Below are 25,411 nucleotides of genomic sequence, written 5' to 3'. Positions count from 1 at the left end.
CTGACTAATTTTCACGGTAAGAGCGCCGCAGCAAAAACAGCTTGGTTGTAGCCTACACAGCGGGAATCAAACGAGCTGTGCACCTTCATCCACCACCAGCTCGTCCCCTGCCCAGAGTACAGGAACTGCGACAAGTGCCATCACGACCACAACGAAAAGGAGCGAAACTGACTGTCAGCGTCGTCGACCGATCCGGATCACTGTCCGACAATAAAAAATAAAAAATAAAAAAGAGAGAGATTGGATGAATGGATAGAGAGATAAAAAAAAAAAAAGATCTCTGGGTTTAGGAAGCAGAAGCGGGTGTTTGAAGTAGCTGGAATAAATGAAAGAGGGAGTGAGGCTGGATCGTGTGTTCTGTGGTGAGCGCAGGTTGATCTGACGTCGTGTTCAGCACCGAGGTCAGCGACAGCAGCTCCGCTCCAACATCTGGTCAGCTGCTGAGCGCCAAACAAGGCCAGAGTCAGAACACGACATGCAGGTGTGCACACATCAGCCTGGCACTGTCAGTCATTTCAGACAGTCTTGGTGGAGGACAGAAAAAGAGGGAAACATGGTGTTCAATCTGTCGCTTTTTCACAAGCTAAATGATAGCTCTATTGCGGCAGTTTAATTTTTATTTTTGCGTTTATAAACAGTTTATGAAAACTCAAAAAGAAACTAACAAAAAAAAAAAAAAAAACCCCAAAGAAACAAACAACAACAACAACAACAACAAAAAAAAAAACCCCGACAGTAACCTCTTATAAGAAAGCTGCAGCTCTCCTGAGGGCGGTGCTATGGAAACCAAATGAGCAGGAGTGCCCCCCCCCCCCCTCCGTCATTTATCCTCTTCTCACCAAAAACCCATCAATAATTTAAAGGTTTCCCCGATTTTCATCCCCCGGACGACCACATCCTCCTACAGAGGAATGAACACAGTTTCTGAGTCAATTAGTTTAACATGTTGATGAGATAAAGTCGTGGTTCCCGCCCTCTGCAGAACCATTCAGCTAAATTACAAAAATACTAAAGCATGAAGGTTTAATAATTGCCAATTGCTACACCTACTACTGATAATAACCTAAAGTTAATAATAATCATTATAATGATACTAATCGATGATCATTATCACTTTTGTGATAACTCGTAGATGTGTGAATAAAGAATAAAAGAAATTAGAACAGCAGTAAAAAAAAAAAAAAAAAAAAACAAACATGTCATTTGTGGTTATTGGCCGCCACCTGGTGGTTGTGTGCTTCTCAACCAGACAAAGTTCACAAACATAATTATACCGAGTTTTCTGTTTATTTGACTGGTTATTGTAAGACCACTGTTGGTCTGTTGTAATTCATTTATTTTAATCTTGAGTTTGCTTAGTTTTAAAACTTTCCTTCAACGTGAAGATGCATTTTGTTTCTTCTAACTGCACTCTGATTTTTGACCTTAAAACATTTCCACATCTTTTTTCTGAAGTGGCACATTTTCCCTGCACTATAATTTAATATGATGCTCATCAGAGGCAATTTAACACATCACAACCAGATTGGAAGCGGTTGGTGTTTCAACACTCAATTTTCAGAAGTCTGTTTATTGAAGTAGGAGACTAGATTTCTCCCCCAGAGACAAAAATGTTTCCATTTTCAATATTGTGATTTATCAGAAATGTATTTAAATTGCATTGGACACTCACTCACTCACTTACAGAGCATAACCATTGAACTTTTATCCCTGTTAGATGTTTTTCAATCTGGTGCTTTTATGGGTCATGTACAAAGAAAACTCATACTAAATATGGCTGTTTCTTCATTTATTGTGAATATTATGTTTTACATTTCTTGACAATGAGCTACAGCAAACTTAGATACGTAACAGCTATTCCTGCACATCAAACAGGACAAGTCAATTAACAACAAATTATATGAAACAAGTTTTGACTTCAGATAGGAAATTCTGTCATTACAAAATCATACAAACGCGAGTAAAAACAGACATTTAAGGCATTTGTTTGCTTTGTTTGTTTGGAAATACATTATGCATCTTGCAGGATCATGCCCACATCTGCACACTGTGTCACCAAGTGATGCTTGAAAAACACTGGAGGATGTTTAATCCTGAGACTGGAGTAGGCCAGGCCTTCTTTGACTGTCACATATTATTTGCTGTTAGCTGGAATCACAATTGCATCAGCTACAGTGCCAACCACAAAGAAGTGTGAATACGAAGAAAGAGAAATCCACATGCATGTTAAGGCTTAAGCAGATAAAAGCCATATAGTATATGATGAAACACTAATCTATCACAGAAATATCATCAGACCTGCTTCCCACAGAACATGCAGAGGACTGATAAATGTCTGGTCCCTTGGTAAAGTTGTAATTAATAACATAAAATCTACTCCAATAGATTTCTGACCTAACACTGCTCAGTGGTCCTAATGAGGTGGTGAATAGCAAAAAAACTGATTAAAAAAAAATGACAACAAAGGATTATTAAGTAACTCTAAACACAAATGCTTCAAGCTACAGAGCAGAAACAGATCAATAAATTAATGGCTCTACAACCCATTTAACTAGATAACATATTTTTCATATCTACAGCAACACTTAGTGTCCAACTAAAAAGTATGAGCAAGGCACTAAATGTCATTAAGTATTTATTCTTTTCACTGAAGTCTTCACTCACATGTATACCAAGCCAAAAGAACTTCTCTTTTCTGCACATCTCTGAAACAAGGGTTACAGATGAGACAGGAATAACTGAGAACAAAAATATGGGCCATGTACTATCCCCGTGTAACACAAGGAGGAGTAAAGCCGACACATGATCAGCCTGATATCGTCCACACAAACTGATTGTGTTGAAACAGAAGATCTGTTCTTGCGGTCTTCCAACATTTCTTTCATGTAATCTCCTTTAGCCGAAGCTTTACAATTGGTCCCAGCGCAAGATGGAAATACATTTGAAGGATGAGACACAATGAGCCTACAGCTTCTGTCTTACCACACTACTGTTACAACCCTCCAACCCTAAATGTTGCAATATAATGGAGGTATTTGGTTTTCTAATGCACAGTTTTTCAAAGGTTTGTTTTTTGTTTTTTGTTTTTTTAAATAAAGGACATCCAGAAAACAAAACTGAGAATCTTCTAGCCAAGCTACAGATTAGTGGACCCAAACATTATGTAGCAAACAATTATATAAACCATTTAAATACAAAAACAAACTGTAACAAATAAGAACTCCCATTTCAATTCTCTTCTATATAAATGGGTTTCAGAGCTGATGTATTTAAGCATACACAACTTTGTTTAGGGGCGTTTTACATTCATAGGTAACTTATGTGAACAAACAATCCCATTTATACAGTTTCACAAGAAACACATCGTCTAAACTCTAAAGGTCAGTCCTTCATTTTGTATTTTCTGTAGAGGAAAGACATGCAGACATCCAGCTATAATATGTTCAACCCCACATACTTAACACATATGGATTCATTTTGGAGATTTTGAGTATGTTATCAAATGAATGATTAAAACTGGATTTTTTTTATTTATTTTTTTTTCTCTTTGCTGCTATTCTCAATCCTAATACCTTCAAGCAATTTTTTAAGTATGGAAGCAAAGTGAAATGTTGTATTACATGTTTGAATGATCCTTTTTGTGATGGCTCGATGCAGATGAAGAAATATCTCTTGACATGGCAGCCGATTTAAAAAGGAGAGAACAACGTTATTATCCCAGAGACAAAAGCCCTTACATGTAGATGTTTACATCAAGGTATTAAACTCCCATCCCATTTTTAACTTGGTTAGTTAGAGGAGTTCAGCTGGGGTCACAGGCACTCAGACAACACTTCATGCCTGTCCATCATCAAAGACACCTCTGACTGTGGCTCTGTGATGAAACTTGCACTCAGCTGAAGTTTGAGCTTCTCCACCTCGTAGTTATGCATGTACTCTTGAATCAGGTAACGTTCCCGCTTAACCCGTGCCTTCACATCTGATGGGATGTCTGGGATCATCCAGGCCACGAAGAACTTCACAACAAACACCACATGCTGCGAAAGAGGGAGGATGATCACAGGACACAGAATTGAAACATTTTCTTAGTTTTGAGCAATTATTCCAACAATGTATAGTAGATAGAAACCGTGTTGTCTTACTTCCATGATAATAATGAAGGCCAACTTAGCTGCCAGGATATGCCAGAACTGCATGGTGTGGGTGTACCTCTTCTGGTGGTCTGGAGGGTAACGATAGTCACGGTATCTACAAATAACAAGAAGAAGAGCAGCATTATAAAAGGACTGTAGAGCATTATAATGTAAAGAGAAAATATAAGAATGTACTGGCACACAGCAGTGATGCTACAGTATAGAGTTTCAAAGCTGACCTAAATAAGATGAAAACCCCTTATGTAATTCAAATTCTTGAATTACAAGTTTCATTATTATAGTTACACACACCTGCAAGTTTCTGTGACGTTAGCAAGCCAGTTGTTGGGTTCCTCGGGCATGTTGTTCTCAGGTATTTGTCTGATGCTGTATATTGACAGGCTGTTGTTGATGTAGCCTTCCATGCTAGAATTACCGTAGGTATACAGGTAGACCATACGGGGAATCATGTCAGAGGTGAACGCCATGATAAAAGCCTGGAATGAATGTAAACACACAAGGCTGTCAATGCAATGTCTGACTGTGAAATAGCACCTCTGCATGGTTAGTGTGATTGTTAAAGTTAAATTTTACATTTTATTCAGGTCACCGTAAAAAAAGCAGCATTTCAATTTATAAGCCAAACATTTAGTTTTGTATATGAAAATGTAGAAGTGAATAAAAAGTTGGACAACAAATTAAACTCAGTGTCAACAGTATTTTACATTTACTGACCAACAAAACTCACATTGGTAACAACTGATAAAATGGCCACTGCGTTGAGAATCTCCTGCCACGCTCCAATGTTTCGGGCCTTGGACGCCACAGGTCGTCTGAATTGGGTGGTGAACTTCCAGGCATCCACCCTGATTTCGAGTATGTTGTTGAATAGAGCCAGGAGGGGAGCCAAAGGGAAAGAAGCTACAAATAGAGTGATGAAGCCAAACTGGATCACTGAAATGACAGAACGGGAGAACAATAAGAGCGATTGAGTGACGAAAAGGAAAAGGCAGTGGTAGAAAATCAGGGGAATGTGTGGACATCCCATTAGTCTGTAAAAATATGTAAACTATAATTTTAAATAGAGCCAAAGCTGTGATGTATCTCACCCATCTCCAAGTATTCATAGAATAGGCCCAGTTGGCTGAAGTTCTGCAGGACATAGTCCTGCTCCCAGCGACTGTAATGGTTTTCAGGATTGTGCCGCCCCTTTCTGCTACTCCACCAGTTACGTATCAACCTAGCAAGAAACCCATGAGGAATAACCATAGGTTAATGTGGATTAATTAGCTTTGGGTAAAATCAGACTTTGTGTGCCAAGTTGGCGAGAGATGTGGTGGGAATCTGGAAACAATCAGACAGACCCAAGGATCTGCTGTGTTGATTCTTTAATTCAGAAAGAAAAAGCTTTCTGTGGAAAGGGTCAGCTGCACTCCTGTTGTTGGGGTGACTCAACAGCTACAGACACAGTTCTTATAGGTTATCACTCAAACAGGTGTAGGAAATGGGAGTGGGACACAAGGAAGGCCTTGAGACGGTGGCTGCTCTATGAAGTCTAAACATGAGTCTAAAAGTCTTGGAACAGTGACCTCATTATGTAGTCTAAAACAAGTCTAAACTGTTACTCTACAAATCTCTGATACGTAGAGTAACAGTTTTTCAACGCCAAATAAAACTAAATGCGTGCTGCACAGAATGTCTTTATTTCATAGGAACAAGTAATATTGATACTTGGAGGACAAACATTTGATGGACTCACGGCAGCAGAGCTTCCTGAATGTTTCCCCACACTTGTTTCCCAGCCATGACAATCACCAGCTGTGTGGTCAGCTCGATCAGACAGCCTCCCGGGTCACACTAGGATAGCAACAGTCAATCATATCACTTTCTACTAGTAGCCCTCAGATTATGAGGCTGCCTTCATATGTTGAACAATGTAGAAACCCTGTGTTTGTAGGCCAGAAAAAGAAATCACCTCCTCATTCCTCAGTTTGGTCAAATGGCCAAACATGTATGAGTAGTCACCAGGATAACCCACAAATTTGCCTTTGAAGAAGGCCACATAGAAGCACGAGGAGTAGTAGTTGACAAACTGGAACATAAACATCTTCATGGTCAACCTGTTTTCGTATTCAAGATGAGTCTTTGGGATTTCTGCAAGCAAACATTGGAGAGGATGAAGAAAAAAATTGATGAACTTGACTCTGTTGCACACTTGCCAGTGTTAAACTCAATTATTCAGTTTTCTTAGATCATGTGAATGTGAAATAAAAGCTCCTTACCCATATCAGTGATCCAAATGGCTACTCTCTCATAAAAGAAGTTGAGGATCATGATGATGACAAAGTTGATACAGGACGCAGTAACAGATGTTGCCAACTGAGGAGTGATGATTCTGCCCACGAACTGGATCTTTCTCATTGGGTCTTTGATTATACTTGCAAAGGCAGCATACACGGCCAGCCTGTACGCTATGACCCCAATAATGCAGGCCACTATCAGAGAAATCTGCAGAAAGCACATCCACATGTAAAGCCTGTTGACAGTATGAGACTGTTCATGGAAATTAGGTATCGTTCTTCTAGCACACACACTAAAAAATCACAAGTGAGGTGAACATCTAGTTACCCAGAATACAACAGTGGCTGAAGAGAGGCAGAAGCGAGCACACTTGCTGGTGATTGGGAGATAGGGCTCCATTTCCTGAGAGATATGTCACTTTTATTATTATGTTATTATTTTTGGATGACCATTTTTCAATCACATATTTTTCATGTTCATCGTCAAGGTTCAAAGCAGAACCTCAAGCACCTGAGTGATCTTGTTGAGTCTCCTGTTGGTGCATCTGATCTCGAATTCTGGTCTGATTTGAAGCTGCTGCTGCTCCTCTTCAAAATCCACCAGGTCCCACTCGTATTCTAGCCGTGCCTGGCGCCGCTTCCAAAACTCCAGAAACAGAGTTACTGTTGATTGGAGGAAATTAAGCAAAAAAAAAAAAAAAGTTAATTTATTTGGTAGTGAACACAGATTTTCTTTTTTTTTGTGGAACGAAATGTCAGTCCATGTGCAAGCATGTGTGTTGTTGTTGTTGTTGTTTTTTGGCATTTTTATGGCTCAAATCCAATTGTAGCTTTTGCACCAACTTTTTTTAAAACCTTATTTTAAGTGCAATGACTTTCAGCTGTTTATCATTTCTTCGCTGCTGTGCATTAACCAGTTTGCAGACACTCTTGGCCTGCACTCTCCTGAGAAAGGCATCCAATAGCTTGAACATAAAAACATAATTGTGCTGGCAAGTTTTCTGACCTGGCAATATGTTTAAGGGGGATGGTGCATTGGTGTGAAAAGGCTTTAACTGAGAAAATCTGTTTTACAGTAGGAGGGGGTATACTGGATCTCAATTCAGTATGGGCCACGCACACTGACACTTACCCCAAATCCCCATAAATATGGCAAAGAACACCGTCCCTTCATTATCAAACAGATGGGATTGCTGGAAGAGAGAATATGGAAAAGGATACATTTCTTAAGAGTAGAGGAAGTGACACGCTGGAAATAAAAACTGTGACATACTGCCTATTTTGTAGATACCATCTAGAGTATTAACTGTATTTGTAGGATTAAATGCCACTAAACAAAACATTTCAACCACCATAACAGATGAAAGATCTGAATTAATTAAAGAGAGCATTGCATTTATATTTTTTTTCATTTGCCTGCAGACAATTGAAAAACCTGTGCGTGGAGTCAGGCACGTGAATTGTAACTTTAGTATATAAAGATATGTGTTGAATCTTCTAGTAACATATTAAATGTTAATGAATCGTTTTACCCAAGATGAGAGACAAGTAGAGTTGAGCCTCCAGAAAGGGCACTTTTTATCACAAAGTGGACACATAACAATACTGCCCCCTTTATTGGGATCACATATTTCTTTGCTGAAAGGAAAAACAAAACAAAACACAAAAAATGAACATAGGTAAACATAATCAGCGGTAAGCACAGTGGCATTCATTCAAGAGGGGCTGTTAAATTTAATGATGGTCATCATAGATTGCATTATAGATTTGCAGTGTCAGAGTCAGGCTGTCAAGCTACACTAGTTTTTTGGTCACTTAATGTGCTTTGCTCCCTTAATTTGAATTTGATGATGTCTCCACACAAAACTGGCCCAAAAAAAGAAAAAGCCTCCCCAGTTTGGTTTGGAAGAGCATGACTGGCCTGCACAGATTCCAGACCTCAACCTCATTAAAGACATTTTTGGAGGAACTGGAATGCAGAATACGAGCCAGGTGTTATTACCCAACATCATTTGCCTGACTTAGCTAGCGATCATGTTGATGAATGTGAGTAGATGTCTGCAGTCAGGCATTTTAAGCCTAGGGAAGACTAAGGTAGTGTTACCACACCACATGAAAGCCCCTGACTTTGGGATAGTATTGGAGTATAATCACATATATATAATATGATTAAAACACATATACATGTGGATCCACATACCTTTGGCTATGGGGATATTGGCTCCCTGGTGCCCTCTGGTCGTACTAACCTTGATATGTTGTCGTCATAGCTGAGCACTCCATAGGTAAAACATATAAGCCCCATGACGGCTGCAAAGAACAGCATCTCAGTGTAGAAGCCCAGCCAGGCAAAGTAGATCCCAATCTTTTCTCCATAGTACTTCCTGTTGGCAAAAAACCCTGTTAAACGAATGTCTAAGAAGCAAACCTTCAGATTCAATCATTGCACATCAGAATCACTTAAAACTTGAGAAGACAGACTCTGAGGGCATCCAGATGTTGTTCTTTCACCTGATGAGGTTCAGAGGCTGCTCTTTGTAAAAGGAGAGGAACCTGGCCCAATGCTTGTACAAGCTGTAGCGCTCACTCTCGCACTCTGCATTTCTTGCCCTTTTCCAGTATTGACACTGAGAAGAAAACAAACATTGGAATGTGAGCTGTAAAAGTGAAAATGTTTGGAAAAAAAAAAAAGAAAAAGAAATTCTTGGCAAGAAAGTCAATGAGTTTGCTTCCAAAAAATGCCTATTAGTCCTTGCTTAACACCATCATTGTAAAAGCTCCACATGGGAAGGACAAAGTATGACCTGCATACAGACAAAGACATAATGGAAAAGAAGTGACTGTAATAATAATAAAGGTAGAATTAAGAATTGAATGTATTCCATTCTAATTCTATTCAATGTGTTTAACCCCGCCCCCCTGCTTAAAATATAAGCAGCATTTCAGCGTGGTACGTGAACCAAGAAGCTGCTTTTTCTAATAGCTCCGGTATTGGGTCTGTATGATATCCTAAAGCCTGGAAGAAGAAAAGGCTGTTAGCCCGAGTGAATCAACCTTTATAGTTTGACAGCTACATATTTTTTCTTCCACGCGGTCTTACATCGTGAAGTGGGAAGGCAGCCGTGTAGGTCCCATTGCTGAGTAATCGCTTGATTCCCACTTTTTCTTTGTCTTTCTGATCCTCTTTGTAGTAATGACATCGGGCCAGGATGTAGAACACCTTACACAGAGGAAGGGATTTAAAAAGGCATTAAGGGATTTGGCTTTGTCTGAACTATTTAACTATATGCATTTTTTGGACCAGTGGTCATGTAAAAAGTCAGTTCTAATTTGAGAGAATAAATACTCACAATCCTGTTTCTTGTAGATGGTGGGAAGAACGTATCCTTGTTAGTGATGAGGAAGAAGTCAGTCTTAGTCTTGTCAAAAGGGTAGGTGAAATAGTCAGGTTGTGGGTGCATTATGTGTTCTGGCAGACGGAAAGGATGTGAAAGCCACTCCAGTGGGACATCTTTGGCATGGGGGATATCACTCCCCTTGAAGGGAACTTTGATCTTTAAGACATCAGCATAGGTGGCCAGTACATCCCATGGGGCATGGATCTTCAAGAAATAAGTCTTCTTGTCTTTGGAGTCCTGCGCATAAAGAGATTGTGAATGTTGGTTAAGAGGGCAGCACGGCAGCATAGTGGTTAGCACTGTGGCCCCACAACAAAAAGGTTGTTGGTTCCTGTTCCCGGCCTGGAGCCTTTCTGTGCAGACTTTGCTGGTCCTCCATGCCTGCATGGGTTTTTCCACACACATGCATGTTAGCTTAATTCCCTCCAGTTAAGAATCTTCATTCAAGATGCTTATGGAAGACAGCGTGTCTAAAGCTGAGCTATCCCTTTAACACGTTTTTTGTTGCATATGTACCTCAGAGAAGTAGCCACTAGATGGTGCAGGCAGTCTGGGGTTGAATAACTTACTGTTTTATCCTCTGTCTCAAGCTCCAGTCCCGCTTTCTCAAGGTTGGCTTCAAACTCCTTCCTCCTTTCCTGTGGACAGAGACACACAACAACCATAGGAGTTCTGTTTTACTTACATTCGTGACAGAAATGTAATAAAGCCCCATTCTGAGGCTCCTGGACCAAAAACCTTTTGGCTGGCATTTTGCTGTTAATTCTGTCAGACTGATTGTTTGACATCACAAATGCTGCCAGGGAGATCTGTACAAAGTTGCATGGCAACTGGTCCAAAATGGGGCAGGAAGGGGTTGGGGGATAGTAGGCAACAGACTTTCACTGATTGCAAAGAAAGAACTCCAACACTCATTTTAAATGTATTTAAAGAGGCTACACTGATGCAACACAAACCTTAAAACAACAGAGCAGGGAACTTAACCTAAAACTTTTCAACTCAAAAATTTGATTTATTGTCGCTTCTGCTTGAAGTCTAACTCAACGGCTTTTCAAACTCTTAGTTCATAAATACTTATAGCATGTTAATCATGCTGTAAATGTCAAACCAATAATGGATTTTGGGGCAGACATCTGGACCACTGGAGTGGTCTCACTTCCAAAATTAGAGATGACCTGACAGCAAAAGACTTGAGATTTTGATGGTAATGCATATCGTAATGCAAACGTGACAAGTTTGAGTTTATTGTTGACTCAGAATTGTGTCTGTTAGATAAGGAGAAAGTTTTATTATCATTTTACTTATTCATTTAGTTTTTCTGTTGAAACTCACTGAATTCTCCCTGAAGCTGTGTGACGAATGACTTAATCATGTAATTCTAAAAATATGGACTATAGTCACTTTAACAATGTGTTTAAAATATGTTCACAGCTGCGTAATTATAACTCCAAGTAGCAGCTGAGTGCGGCAGCAGGAAACTCAACAGGCACAAAAAGTGGTCGTATAACCGGCTGAGACCTGTATATATCCATGCGTCCTATTTATGTCTGCCAGCTGATTTTACTCTTACAAAAAGTCAAATGCTGTATTTCAATTTCATTTGCGTCAGCTCGTAACTGTCATCTGTCCACATGGAAAATATGTCCTTTGAGTCATTCATCTCGCTTCCTCTTTGTAGTACCATGTATTCCTGTTCTGGACGGAAATGGTGTAATAGCATGTGTGCCTGATCTAAAATGCTGAGCAATCAAGCAACATGTGACTTGCCCTGCTGAGTGACATAAACATGTTACACTCACCTGTTTCTTTTCTCCATCTTTGTCCTCTACATAAGACAACACAAAGTCTACCCTTCGTACTCCATCCCTGAAGAACACAGTGTCTTTGTTTGGCTGTAGCTTGTCTGTCTGACAGAAAAACAACAAGCATCAAAAGCATTTTTAGGTTTCTCACTTAGTGGGAAGCCTAAGCAAACAAAAAGATACACTACTTGATCAAGTGATCCTGAAAAACTAAACCATCAGGGTCTGGAAGACAAACATAATGACACAGACAGTATTGCACATAGAGCACAGGAGAACACTGAGCTCCAATTTTAGAAATAAATATACACTTCATATAAAAAGTGGATTAATATTAACCACTGCACCGAGTGTAAACTCATTCAGAAAAATTGTGTGTTTCAGTATTTCAGGGGGACTTTCTTCTTCAGAAAAAAGCTCAGAGTGAGCCAATAATGACCACAGAAAACCACAGAGCAACATAAAATTCTAGATGCCAGAATCACAGCCTGTCATTACACATAAATAGCGCTGGAGGAGGACTGGATGCTACAGATTCTATACAAAGTTTTGAATTTTAGGCGTTGTCTTAACTAACAACTATTAACTAACTTGTCTTAACGTTTTGCTGTTCACAGCAGTGATGGCTTCATATAAAAATTTAACTTTTGTCGACACACTCTCTAGAAATGACTAAATTCTAAAAATGGATACCAGCTCAAGTGGTCACAACATGACATACAATTATGTGGAAATGTAAGTCAGTCAGTACAGAGCAGCATGACCTTTAATCAACTTGTAAGATATTGCTGTAAACCTTCAATCCACATCTTGGATTTTATAACATTGACAGGATTATGTCCTAATTCAAACAACTTCTACATTTTTTAGTGCCAAAATTATGTCTTTATCTTACCTTATCTTTGTTCAACTATGTTAAAGCTATGATTAGAATATTCAATTTAATATACCAGAACGTACTGACATACAATGCACTAGATCGTATAGTTAGGTGTATTTATTCATATTAATACAGGCATTATTTTAACATTGGTTCAATAATGGTCTGCTGATATGTCTCTACTTTTTTGTCATTTGAAGGTGACTGCTATAAATTCAGCCATAATAAAAATGCATAATGACAACACAGTATCTCAGATACCCAGATCATAATGCACTCATGCATCTTTTGGATTATTATGTGATGGGAACACTGCTGGTTACAGTTATTTAATCCTATTCTGGTTTAATGAATCAGCTCCATCCTGTCACCAAATCCAGAAGTCATAAATCACAGAGACATAATATAATCAGTATTATGAATAAAGATGGATGAAACATCAGCCTGCCCAACCTAACACACTGACTGAGCTACAGTCAGTCTCTCAGTTTCTTTCTCACTGTGAGACGAATGCAGCTCGTCTTGTGACTCGTAAACCAACAAAGGATCAGCAAATGAGTCGACCAAAATCACACAAATGTAAATAATAACAGGAAATATCTGGTGGCTGGAAAGAAAATAACACTGGCTTTGTAAATAGTGTGACTGTCACATTAACTATTGCTGAAAATGACACGTACCTTGCATGCACCAGATAAAATCAAATCTATGGTTAGAGGTATAGTTTTAGCATTTTAGGAAGTATGCTCCTCTGCCATACTGCTCTTACTGTATGTCAGTAATTAAAGAAATTAAACCAAAGCAACCACTAATTAAAATAGGTAGATCTCTTTCATTTTTATTTCTTTTTTTTTTTTTTTTACCTACATACAGAGCCAGGTTAGCCGTTTCCTCCGCCTTCTTGCCTTTATGCTAACTAAATCAACTGCTGACTGTGCAAATAGACTGACTACAGAACATGTTAAAGAGTATCATCTAAACTTACTTCTGTGTCTCCAGGCAGTGTCCCTATTTCCGGTAGTGAACTAAAACCATTCCCACTGTTTTCATCTGAAAAAGAAAAACAACAATCAAATATATATACCGTAGAAGCAAAAACAGCCGGTATTCAGAGTCGATCATTTGTATGGACAGGTAAGTTTCATACAGGGGTAGTAATAGTGTGGAGAGTTGCACCACTCAGAATGTATGTCTTCAATATGTAATTATTGCGTGAATAAACAACACAATCATTGTTGATACATCTACTGTGTTTATGTGAGTACCTATATAGTATTATGTTATAGTTCATAATGTCACTTTGTTTGCTGCTTATCAGGGAGTCCAATTAAACTATTTTAATAAGTTAATTGCGAACTACAAATGTTTGTGTTCATTTTGTTATATATATTCCCATAGATAGTGTCGTTTTAAAGGAATAGTTCAGGGATTGTGGTCATGTTTTATTTAAGCCCAGTCAGATGGCAGATATCAGCTGACTGGAGAAAAGCCCATGATTAGTGGTAACAGAGTGTGAGAGATTTTATTCAAGAAGTTTCCCTTAAATACAATTTATTAACAGCTCCAAAGAAAAAATGCTAATTCTAACCTAAAAATAGACAGAATTCGAACAATCCCTTTAACAATGGAGCAGGTACACAACCCAACACACAGGATTTGTGCTCTACAAGATAATATTCAGGTTTGTGCCAATCCACACTGTCCCTTTAAGAACAATGACTGTACAAGCAGCTCAGACAAACTCAGTTTAATAAGGACCTCATAAAAACGCTCGTGTCTTGCCAACGCAAACTCTTAACAGACAGCAAGCTGGAAAAGAGGGGTTAAAGACACAAAGGCAGTGACACACAAACACACATACACACACACACACTCCTCTTCATCTAAAATCCAATGACACACCACATTCCAGCAGTGCCTCTCTCTCCTGCGTGGCAGACTCTGGCAGAGGAAATGTGCTCATATAGCACGGCTCTGCCTGCAGCCTCGTCCTCCTATTATTTCCTTAGTGGTGGGAAAGCTGCACTGCCGGTATGGGGGAGGCTGGAGCATGAGTGAGGGATGAGGAAGAGGAGGGACTTGGGCCGAGGCTGGCTTCTACACCACAAATCCAACCTCCCCCCAAGATGACACACATTCAACACACAAAGGAGATATGGATCTTCAGCCTGCTTCATCTGAAGCCCAGACTCACACTTCTGATTAGACACACAGATCTGACACAGAGCAGTGTGAGCCAATGACAGAGGGACTTTGTGTGTCTCTGTGTGGACTAACTAAGAAGGAATGCAACTCTGGCTTATCATTTGGACCACGGGAATCCCTGAAGTATAAAATGGCAAATGGCAGTTTTTTTCCACGGGGCTCGTGGGAAGCTCGATTGAGTGTGCAGCTGATTTTTCCTTCTTTATTTTTCTTTTCTTTTTTTGTCTTACTTGTTTGGTCTTACTCCAAATGCACACAGCCCGTTATCAACTTCTAGCTAAAGCAAGCAAAAGCAATGGGGCAGCAGTGTGTTGCATTTACTTCCACAGAGAGACAAACAAGTGAATATGGGTATTGAATTAAATCTGTACTCAGTGACTGACACAAAAAGGCAAACATGTTCATTCAAGAGAAATAATTACTGCTCATGAAATCTCACATTTATGTAAGATAACCATGGCAACAGCAGCAAAAAAGAATGCAAATAAACTAAATGACAACTCATTTGAAAGTAAAGCTCGTGCACCACATTTTCCAATACACTTTCTACCCCTGCAACCTAATTTTACTTCAGCTGATATCTATTTACATATTTACAGTAGCTGAGATATTTTGCTGTGAACACATCTCGAGCAGAATGGAAGGTCATAAAAAAATATGCAAATAACCTTGAATCATGTGTAAATCAAAGTGACCCTTTGAGCCACCAACTGGTGCCCCAAATGGGCGACTGCTTCAGAGCAATGCTCCTTGACCTGGTAAATCCATAAGCTCTAATTTATAAATAGCAGTAGTGAGATAAACAGAGCACAAGTCGTAAACATCTTGTGAATAAGTGATGACTTAAAACAAATGCGCTGATTAAGAGAATTGTTAAACGGCTTTCACTCGACTGGTAAACCTCAGTGTTTAGTGTAACTACCCCCCACAACAGCCCAAAGCCAGAGCGTTGGGTCTAATACCATAATGCCATTAATGTGGTAGCTGCCGCCCCCCTGCCGAGAAGGTTAATTTCAGACATAAAACTCTCACAGCTCAAGCTCAGAGAGAAATATCTGTCCATGTTACCAAAACAACATTTGCTGTGATGAAGGCCAGTGCGGAGTAATAAGAATTATGCCCGAATGCTTCTCCCTCACTCTGAATAATTAAAGAAAAAGGAATAACCATGCATCATTGGTCTGCAGTATATCACAATAAGAGGATTATATCGATTCGATGTGTTGCTCACACAGAGATGGAAAAAAACCCAAAAGCCGTACCTTCTCTCAATGTGAGCAAAAATGCCGTTGCACAGTGGGGTTTAAAAATTATCCAGAGCAACTTGGAAGTGTGCATTCCTTATGATGGTGACTACCTCTGGAAAGAAACTCCACCTCTACTTTCTGAAAAATCCAACACATAGCCCCTGATGAGTTGCATATTTAGTTTCATTTTGCATGCCAGTATGAGTAACTGTCATGAGAGGGCCCCTCTTCACTACAGCTTCCAGTTTGAGTCATCAAAACAAGTGCATCATCCAGCAACTAGTAGTTTTCTATGAGACAAGCACAAGCACCATACATTATATATATATTTCAACTAAACTAGATATATAAACTAATCATTTGTTTCTGGCACTTAATGGACTTAGAAGTTACAAAAATTAAATATTTATTGCCACTTTACTTTCTGCTCAACTAAATATCTTAAAGCCTATAAATATTAAGGAGATAACTATCACAGTCACATATGATTGAGAAATGTATCTTATATACTGTAGATGCATAAATGTTTGATCAATATTGAAATGTTACAATGTACACATACCTCACTACATTACATGAATGCATGCATCAATGCTGATATGACATTGCAGACTGACATGCAGGACACAGCGGGATGAACCGCCATAAGCCTGGCTCTGATATGACAAGAAGCTGAGATAGAGGCTAAAGGATCAGACACACAGAGGCCTGGGTTTGATTAGCAGACAAACCACTGAGTAGCAGATAATTAACAGCCTAAACAGAAACCAGCAAAGAGCGAACAGGTTGATGAGGAAAGGATGGACAGACAGGCATCACATAAAGCCTCTGATCTGCCCGTACCTGAGTGCAGGTTTATCCTGAATGCAGTCAGCACTGCAGGACCATCTTAAAAGAGACACACAGACACAGGTTAGTAGGTGGGTAACGTTGAGCTGTGGGTCAGGAGAAGTAAACATGCTTAAATGTTAAATGCTGCAACATTCTCAGCCTATCAGACAAACCTGTTTCGTAAAAGTTTCCACCTGAAATTTGACACAAACACAGCTGGTAGTGTGCTGTGTTGATTCAGTGAAACATTATTTTCTAGTATGACTCAAGCAGGCTCTGTGGGTGTATTTCTGATAAAAGAACCACTACAACCTGTAGTGTAGCTCTTCCACTCTGCTGGCACCAACTTTATTTGGTTGAAAACATTTCAGATCGCTGTTTTGCTTTACACATCGACAAATGCTTTCTATTTATCCAGAAACATTATCACAGCATTAACCCTCTAGAGGGAAGTGGTACAAATGTTGCACAGATTGCTCTACAACTTCCCTCTAGGCAGGAGGGTTCTGAAAACCAGATTAAAAACCTGGCTGACTATACATCTACATATGAATGATATATTGATGTGATCACTGTTAGTACAGTGGTATAATTGTGAGGAATCACACTGTGAGTCACCCACAATACAGTGTCAGAGAGCTCGTGTGCTTGTTGTCCTTATTTGGTGGAATATGAAATTTCATAACAAAACACTTGAGTGAGTGAAGAGGCTTGTAAATGTCTAGCAGGCAGGACGTGCACAGTTTAACCACAACATCCTGAGCTTGTAGAGGCTTACATCTTCTATGACAAGATGTCTCTTGTATCTCTCTTACCATGTTTCCTGTCTTCACAGAAATTATAATATGGATGAAAGTGCTTAAAAACAAAAAAAAAAATGAATAAAGATTTAAGGTGCTGATCTTGGAAACAATAGTTGATATATAACACTCTCACCTCAAAGTTTGTTTAATCAGCATTAAAAGTCTTTCAAATGCGTCACAACCTCCTCATCTGCAAATGGGGTTCGTTCACTTGTCATGGAATTGCGCATGTCAAGCACTTTAAAGACTCACGAGTCTTGTAGACCACCACTTTCAACTCTTCTGATGAGAATCATACCCCGCCCTGACCCTAACACATGTTTTTTGAATGTGAGTTTGTGTTGTATTCCCTCTATGTAGTTTCCTTCCTAATCATCAGGCTACTGTTATCTCAAACAAGAGATTTCCTGACAATTCCCAGAAAGCTCGATGAGTCTAAAAATACCCCAAGCAGATGAGGTCATGTGTAGGATATGGGGGAAAATATATTGTCCTCATAAAAGCCACATTTGAATGAAGACGTCAGTTGCAATGCTTGTCTGAGGACAAACATTTCAAAGGATTATTGCTCAACACAGAAGAAAACTCAGACAGCACTGTGCTTCTTTTCATGAACTAGCTTTTAAATGGCTTTTATATGATTTATACAAGATGGGAACCAGATATATATTTGTTTCCATTGCTTTATTTAATTAGATTAGGCAACATTTACCAAGATGCACTGTATGATGCCTCCAGATACAGTTTTCCATATGCAGCACTGAAATGAAGTATTAATGAAGGCCCAAAGAAAGTGTTTGTTTTCCTCCATCTCAGTGTTTCATGCCTATGTGCCCAAAGAAAGCAAAACCCGGAGACTCGAGTCAGAAGTGTTGCATGATATAAAATGCCATATCTTCATCCTTAAATCCAATCTGACATTCAAGTCTATATCTTACATAACCAGCAAGGTGTTTTGGGCGGTCAGAGTTGTTCTTGGCCTTTGAGCACCAAAATGTAATCAGTCTAACATTATTTCTGCTGGCGACAGAAGACAGAAGCCAGAAACTCAGTATACAATATGTCTTCTCCAGCTGTGTTCTCGTTCGTTCAGCAGATATCTTGATTTCCTACCATGTCTTATTCAGTATCATGGCTTCCATCAAGGGGGGTAATGAAATTACAAGGCCTGTTGCCACAGCAACTGTATGGCTCTGTTTCACCTCTGACTGAAAGATCACTTCACTGATGACCAACAGTGCTCTACACTGCAGAAAGCTGAGTAAAACCCCGTAATTTGAGCAATGTTTATTGCTCTTAAATGAGAGTCATGCCATAATTATTCCATGAGCGTCACAGATAGATCCAGATATCATTCATGACGTCCGATTAATCAATGTTTGGGCAGCTGCGAACAAAAGAATAGAAACACACAGAGCAAGCTGAAGACAGACCCTTCCTGCTCTCTCCCTAGTTCCTCTTTGTAGCTTTATAGCTGAAGGTCTGCCCTGATAAGAGTTTGAGCAAAGCTTCGGCCTAAGAAAAGGAGTCTATCAACCCACAGCTCACCCCAGATAAGCCGGCACGAGGGTTTATTAACCCTTCACTGGTTAACACAATAAACACTATACAATAACAAATTAAAAGGTCTGTGAGTTAATTATATTCATTCAACTCAGATGCCACAGAAAAAGTCATCTATGCTTCTCACGTCCCCTGACGGTGCAGAATTATTAACACTACTGGGACATTTCATCTAGCTGCTGAGTAGGCAACACGCTACGGAGCAAATTATCTGTTGGTTGTTGGTTATTTGAACTGACCGAACTATACATTCTATTATGCTTGGTTACATTACAGTGCAGGGAATGCCCTTACTGGATCTCCCAGGAGGATCATTCTTTTTGTCTGCTTCTGCTTTTCATGCTGTGTATTATCATGCATTACTGTGTATCTCTGCCAAAAAAACCACATTGCCTTGTGACCTTTTTGCCACACAGTTTCTACAGACGTCTGTTATCCAACTCAGGAAGCTCTCAGTATAATATACATTTACCACGGCACAACTGAGGAGCTTCAGTCTCTGAGATTGGAAAGTGATGCTTACTTTTGTAGATGTGTACACAACTGTTAGGGCATGGAAACAGTGTTTAGCCATTACTGGTGAAAATAGAGGTGTAGAGATTCATTCATTGCAAACAAGAATTTTTTAAGTGAGCCTCTCTTTATGGAAGACAAATTAGTCTTTACTGCAGGAAGAAGCCTCTTCTTTCTTCCATGTTCAATTTACTTTTCATTGAACTGTTGTTGGCAGCACGGTGGCATATTGGTTTCGCTGTTGCCCAACAAACCCAGAGCCCCATTCCTGCCCTCGCTCACACCATGATTACCCACGAGAACTCCCCGGTGATGCTTACAGTTTTGGGTTACCACCACAAGAAACTAACTTTTCACTTGCCATCCTGTCCTACTACCCCAATAGTATTGAGGCACCCCTGTCTTATGAAACATACATTGATTGGCTGGTAAAATCCTGGGTTGGAGCTCTCTCTGTCATTCTGTCTGCCACAAGTCTGCCCAGCCTGCTGGAGTTCAAGCCGCTCCATCCATAAATTTGTCCAAACTCAACCCTGAATACCACGAACTCCGGGAGATTTTAGAAAGGATCGTGCTCACTCTCTCTCCCTCCAACCTCCTACCTGGAGCACCTCTCCTCTCAAGTAGACTGTACAAGCTTTCACGCCCCGAGAGGGAGGCTATGGAAAAAGATATTACTGAGTGTCTAGCTGCTGGGATAATTCGGCCTTCTACCTTTCCCCTTGGTGCTGGTTTCTTTTTTGTGGGAAAGAAAGATGCTACCCTACGCCCCTGCATTTTTTCTGTGGGTTAAACAAGATTACTGTTAAAAATAAGTAGACTCTCGCTGATCAATTCCGGCTCTTGAGAGAACACCAAGGTCTTTTCCAAGTTAGACTTCCTACTACTACTACCTACCTGCCTACCATTTGTTTCAGATTTAGGAAGGCGACAAATGAAAAACTGCATTTAACACGACACTAGGGTATTTCGAATATGTCATAATAAGTCATGTCGTACCAATGCTGGGACTACTGTAAGGTTGCCTAACAAGTCACTAGTCTCACATCTGTGACTGTGAAGTTCTGCTGGTCTCCTGAGGCACACAAAGCTTTTTTATAGCTGAAACAACTGTTTTCTTCCACACCCTTGCTACTGCAGTTGGACCCCAGCAAGCAGTTCATTGTGGAAGTCGATGTTTCTGATGCTGGGGTTGGGGCAGTGCTGCTGCAGAATGTTAGTCCCGAGAACCATTTTGCCTTTTTCTCTCTTTGTTTATCCCCCACAGAACACAATTACAACGTGAGTAACCGTGAGCTGCTACCAGTCAAATAGGTACTGGAGGAATGGAGATACTGGCTGGAGGGGGCTGAGAAACTCCTTTGTGGTCTGGACCAACAACAAAACCCTGGCTTACATTCAAACTGCCAAGAACTTGAACTGCCATGAGGCCAGGTGGGCATTATTCTTCAGCTGTTTCAACTTCACTCTCACCTACCAATCAGCAACCAATCAACGTCAAACCCGATGCCCTCTCTCGCCAGTACTCCTCCGAGTACTACAGCTCTACTCCTTCATCCATCCACCCATGGGGCTCTTGTGGGGGATCGAGAAGGTTCTGAGGAATTCACAGCTAACAGCCAGACCTAGTTAATGTACCAGCTAACCATCTATATCCATCCCTGATTCTGTTCACTCCCAGGTGCTGCAGTGGAATCATGTCATCCTGGCTTCAAACATAACTTAGATCTGCTCAAGCAGTACTTCTGGTAGCCCAATACTGACCAGGATACATGGGAGTTTGTGGCCACCTGCGCTCACAGCAAGGCCCCCATCACCATCGACTTTGTTACTGCCTGCCAAGGTAACACTGTGGTTTTCACCAATATGGATGTATTTCTAAATCCGCCCATTTCGTGGCACTTTCTAAACTGACCGTTGGTTAGGGAACTACTGAACTTTAAGTTGATCACGTGGTACGTATACATGGAATTCCTTTGGAAATTGTATCTGATCGGCAGAGGCTACCACCAGCTGTCATCACGATCTCACCCACAAGCTAACAGCCAAACTGAGAGAACCCTGCCACCTGGAGCTATCACCTCATGTGGGTTGAGAATGCCCACAATTCCCTCATCAGCTCAGCAACAAGGGTTCCCCCATTTCCCGCCTCACTTGCTCCCCATCCAGGTGGTTAAACTTGCTGTACCTACCATCCAGGACCACATTCAGTGCTGCAGGAAGGTCTGGAGGTCAGGAGGCTACCCAACGCTCTGCCAACCATCACAGGAACCCAGCCCTCCCTTCCAACCAGGTCAGTTGGTGTTGTTTCCACTAAGGACATTCCTTTTTTCATTGAATCTCAAAAGCTCTCACCGGTCCACTCCAAGTAATTATTGATCCTTCTGCTGTTAAACTAGCTCTGCCTGAAAATATGAGATGGGGTGGGATCCATCCCACTTTCATGTCTCTCAACTCAAGCTGGTTTCTGTCAGTCCTCTGTGCCCGCCTTCCCAATCTAATGTGTGGTCAGAAAATAAGCCATATAAAAAGAATTCTAGCTAAAAGTAACCTCAAATGCTGCCTAATAGACTTAACTGTCCGACACCTTGGGTCAAATGTTAAGAAGATGCTGCACCTTCCTCTGTTTGGCAGTTACTGTACTGTACATTGTGTGACATGCCACAGTAATGTCATCTCCACAACCTGTTATACTGACGGACCACAGCCCACTGCAGTGGCTATGAACTCTCTGTGCGGTTCATTATTCAGTGTTGTTGGAGATTTTTCTACATGGAAACAGCACAAACTAATTTCATTCCCTCTTGCTAATATCTGATAGCAGGTCTACTGTCTGGGCTGTGAACCTGAAGATGACGGACATGCTTTCTAAAACCGCAGCCTGACAGTGGTTTGCTGTTTGTCAAGCACTTAGTGAAGCCAATGACAATGTCTGAGTACTTAAACCAGGATTCTCCAGAACTATCTTGGTTTAAATGTTTCACCCCTTCAGTCTCCAGTCAATAAGGACTCACTATAAAACACACATACAGTACAGAGTACCTTGTGTGTCAACTTCCACTAGTACCTGATTTTGTTCAGAAAAACAAACATATAGGTCAGAACAAACTCATGACCTACGTGTGTTTTGTTTGTTTTTTAGACGGAGCGATTCAGAACAACGCTGGGTTAGATTGGGAAGTTACTGCGTTTATATTATAATAGTTCATCATTTGCTGTGATAGACATATATTCATAGACATATAGACATATATTCTTGAATTTATAAGAAAGATATTCTTCAAAAGTTGTATTTTGTCAGATTCATGCTTATTATGAACATGATTGTATCATTTGCCAGAGCAGCTAGCAGCATTAGTAGTGAATATACCAGTAAGGACCTAACATATAGACCTCATCACAACCTCCTCCTGTTAAAGGATAATTAGATCAACATAAAAAAATAAATAAATAAAATACCTCCATTCAGTGGATCCGCGGTGCTTTGCAGCTCGATCAAAGTTTCATCCTTCGCCTTTCCTGTAATTCGCCTCATAGCGGATTGCGGTGTTTTTATACAGGCATCACCTTCTTAGGAAAGTGGGGAGGGCAGTGAATAGCGCTGTGATCCCGACCGGTCCCTTAAGGCTCCTCCACGCAGTCATCAGCCGATCACACACCTTCAGTCAGTGACTTCGATCCTGATCAATAAAAAGCAGCTCGATCATATTTATATAATGACAGATCCTCAATGAAACTGTGCCCCTCCGGGCTCCCCAGTGCTGTCGAGTAGACCAGGCGCTCATAAAGGGGAGTGGCAGGGGCTTTTTGTGTCGGCGAAACTGTGTGTGTGTGTGTGTGTGTGTGTGTGTGTGTGTGTGTGTGTGTGTGTGTGTGTGTGTGTGTGTGTGTGTGTGTGTGAGCGGCAGAGAGATGGCAGGGATGAACAGTCTATTTGAACTACACTATCCAGAAAAGAATTGCACAGTAGAAGGACAACAACCTTTTCTCTGACTATACAGTTCAGGCTTAATAGATGATTTTAAAGACAAATAGATGTCTTTTTAAAATGTGCACCATAGTTACATGCAGATCTCATTTAAACTTTTGCTGGTGCTTTGTTTTTATTAGTTATTAGGACCACATTATTAATAACTGCATGGGTTATTTGCCTTGGTTGGAAATATAGGGACATTTCCAGTCAATGATTTATAAGCCACTAATACAGACATTGTAAGGTCTGTGTTAATAGTGGTTGGTGCATTAGCCCATGGAGAATATGGCGGGCACAGATAACTGCATCGCAAACTGCAACCTAAAAAACATCAAGATCAATGAGCATTATTGGCCTCAAAGTCTTGGCTGGGTTATTGTCAGAGATGCAGTGTTGTTGTATGCAATTGTCGTTAATCTTATTGTATCCAATTCGGGCCCATCAAACTGAAACTCTTCAAATTCTTCAAACTTTAATTACAAAAAAGTAGAATATGACAGAAGGTCCTTTTAAAATCTCCATTATCACCATCATCATCAGATTAATGTCTCTCATTACAGCTTTGGGATTGCACAGAGCAGCACAACAACTCACAAACCAAACTGTCCCATTACCAGAAGCAGCGGTTAATGGGCTGACCAGCCTTTCAGGTTAGAAATATGCGATTTAGCAGATTAAAGAAATATTAATGATGGCCTTAATTGCTGTAAACTGTCCTCCACCAGAATAACACCTGCTGTGTTCTGATACTGGAGCCTTTCTTATTACTTAATGGATGTCTGGGTCACAAATCCCAAGCTCCCTGAGTAATAAGCCAGTAGTGAAGACTATTAAAAAACAAGGTTAAATCCCTTCTTTACTGTCCAGCCTCACTGTCAGGGGTATACTCAGATGCTTTATTTCAGTAGAGATGCCACTCATATTTATAGAAAAGTATTAATGCACTTCTAAAGCGGAAATACTCTTAATGAAGAAAAAAGGCTCCTGTGAGTGACAATACTATTAACTTAGCTAAGACATAATTACACTGTTATAAGCAATGCACCAGTGTCAAGGGATTTGTTTTAGAAGAATTCCCAAGTTATTATGATTTCAAGGCCGAAATTGGGTCTTGTGAGGGCATGATGACCTCGAGCTTTGACAGCGAATATCTTGTCAGTTTAACTATAAGTCATTAATTTTCTCATGGCAAGCCCTTTGGAAAACAATTTGTATATATTATGAAGTTTATGGGTTATATGAAATGAAAGTCTGAATATATGCCATATCTTCTGGACTTTTTTTTGCCCCATGCACTAAAAAAAAAAAAAAAAAACTGTCTCACAAATACATATGGTAAGTCTGTCTTTGATGAAGAGTTATCTAAAGCACAACACCTGGTTCTGACTAAAGTTCCTGCAACAATTATGTAATCTATTTAATTTGCCTTCCTGGAAACTGTATGTGCCATGGGAAACCCGAGAAATATGTTTGGGCCACTAGGAAGAGCTAGAGTGCAGCTGACCTGGGACAGCTTTGCTGTAACTGAGTGCTGCAGGTTTGTCTTGTTCATTCGTCTTTACACTTCACTCATGGGTGGGTTAAAGGGCGATGGGCCACTGGGAACAGAACAAAATCTTTGATATTACGTTTTATTTGACTTGTGTGTCCATGTATTTATTTATCATCCCATTGTACCCGTTTTGCATCTGTTAGCGTTCAACAATCATCTACATACTAATTTTGCATGTTTTTGTTGCTGTTTGGTTAACTTTGACCAAAAC

General features: G+C 40.2%; 1 protein-coding gene across 2 annotated transcripts; it reads right to left on the bottom strand.

Moving 5' to 3' along the window:
- Nucleotides 1-1,782: 1,782 nt before the first annotated feature.
- ano5b (anoctamin 5b) lies at nucleotides 1,783-23,443 on the bottom strand. Of its 2 annotated transcripts, XM_029498316.1 has the most exons (21): nucleotides 23,135-23,443; nucleotides 16,809-16,853; nucleotides 13,499-13,563; nucleotides 11,631-11,738; nucleotides 10,401-10,469; nucleotides 9,784-10,068; nucleotides 9,534-9,653; nucleotides 8,945-9,060; nucleotides 8,683-8,817; nucleotides 7,966-8,071; nucleotides 7,566-7,626; nucleotides 6,945-7,096; nucleotides 6,762-6,836; nucleotides 6,416-6,641; nucleotides 6,109-6,287; nucleotides 5,893-5,990; nucleotides 5,243-5,373; nucleotides 4,882-5,087; nucleotides 4,446-4,630; nucleotides 4,143-4,248; nucleotides 1,783-4,037 (listed from the first exon to the last, which is right to left on the bottom strand). In XM_029498316.1, exons 1-21 carry the CDS (start codon nucleotides 23,208-23,210, stop codon nucleotides 3,813-3,815), a joined length of 2,769 nt encoding a protein of 922 aa, XP_029354176.1. In that variant the 5' UTR covers nucleotides 23,211-23,443; the 3' UTR covers nucleotides 1,783-3,812. The 2 variants fall into 2 exon arrangements, with proteins under 2 accessions (XP_029354176.1, XP_029354177.1); XM_029498317.1 differs by lacking the exon at nucleotides 16,809-16,853.
- Between the last annotated feature and the right edge of the window lie 1,968 nt (nucleotides 23,444-25,411).

This window comes from Echeneis naucrates, chromosome 3 (assembly GCF_900963305.1).
Source record: "Echeneis naucrates chromosome 3, fEcheNa1.1, whole genome shotgun sequence".
In the NCBI taxonomy this organism is placed as follows: Eukaryota; Metazoa; Chordata; class Actinopteri; order Carangiformes; family Echeneidae; genus Echeneis; species Echeneis naucrates.
The sequence above is the reverse complement of the archived record's forward strand: the minus strand, read 5'-3'. Positions and strand labels throughout refer to the sequence as shown.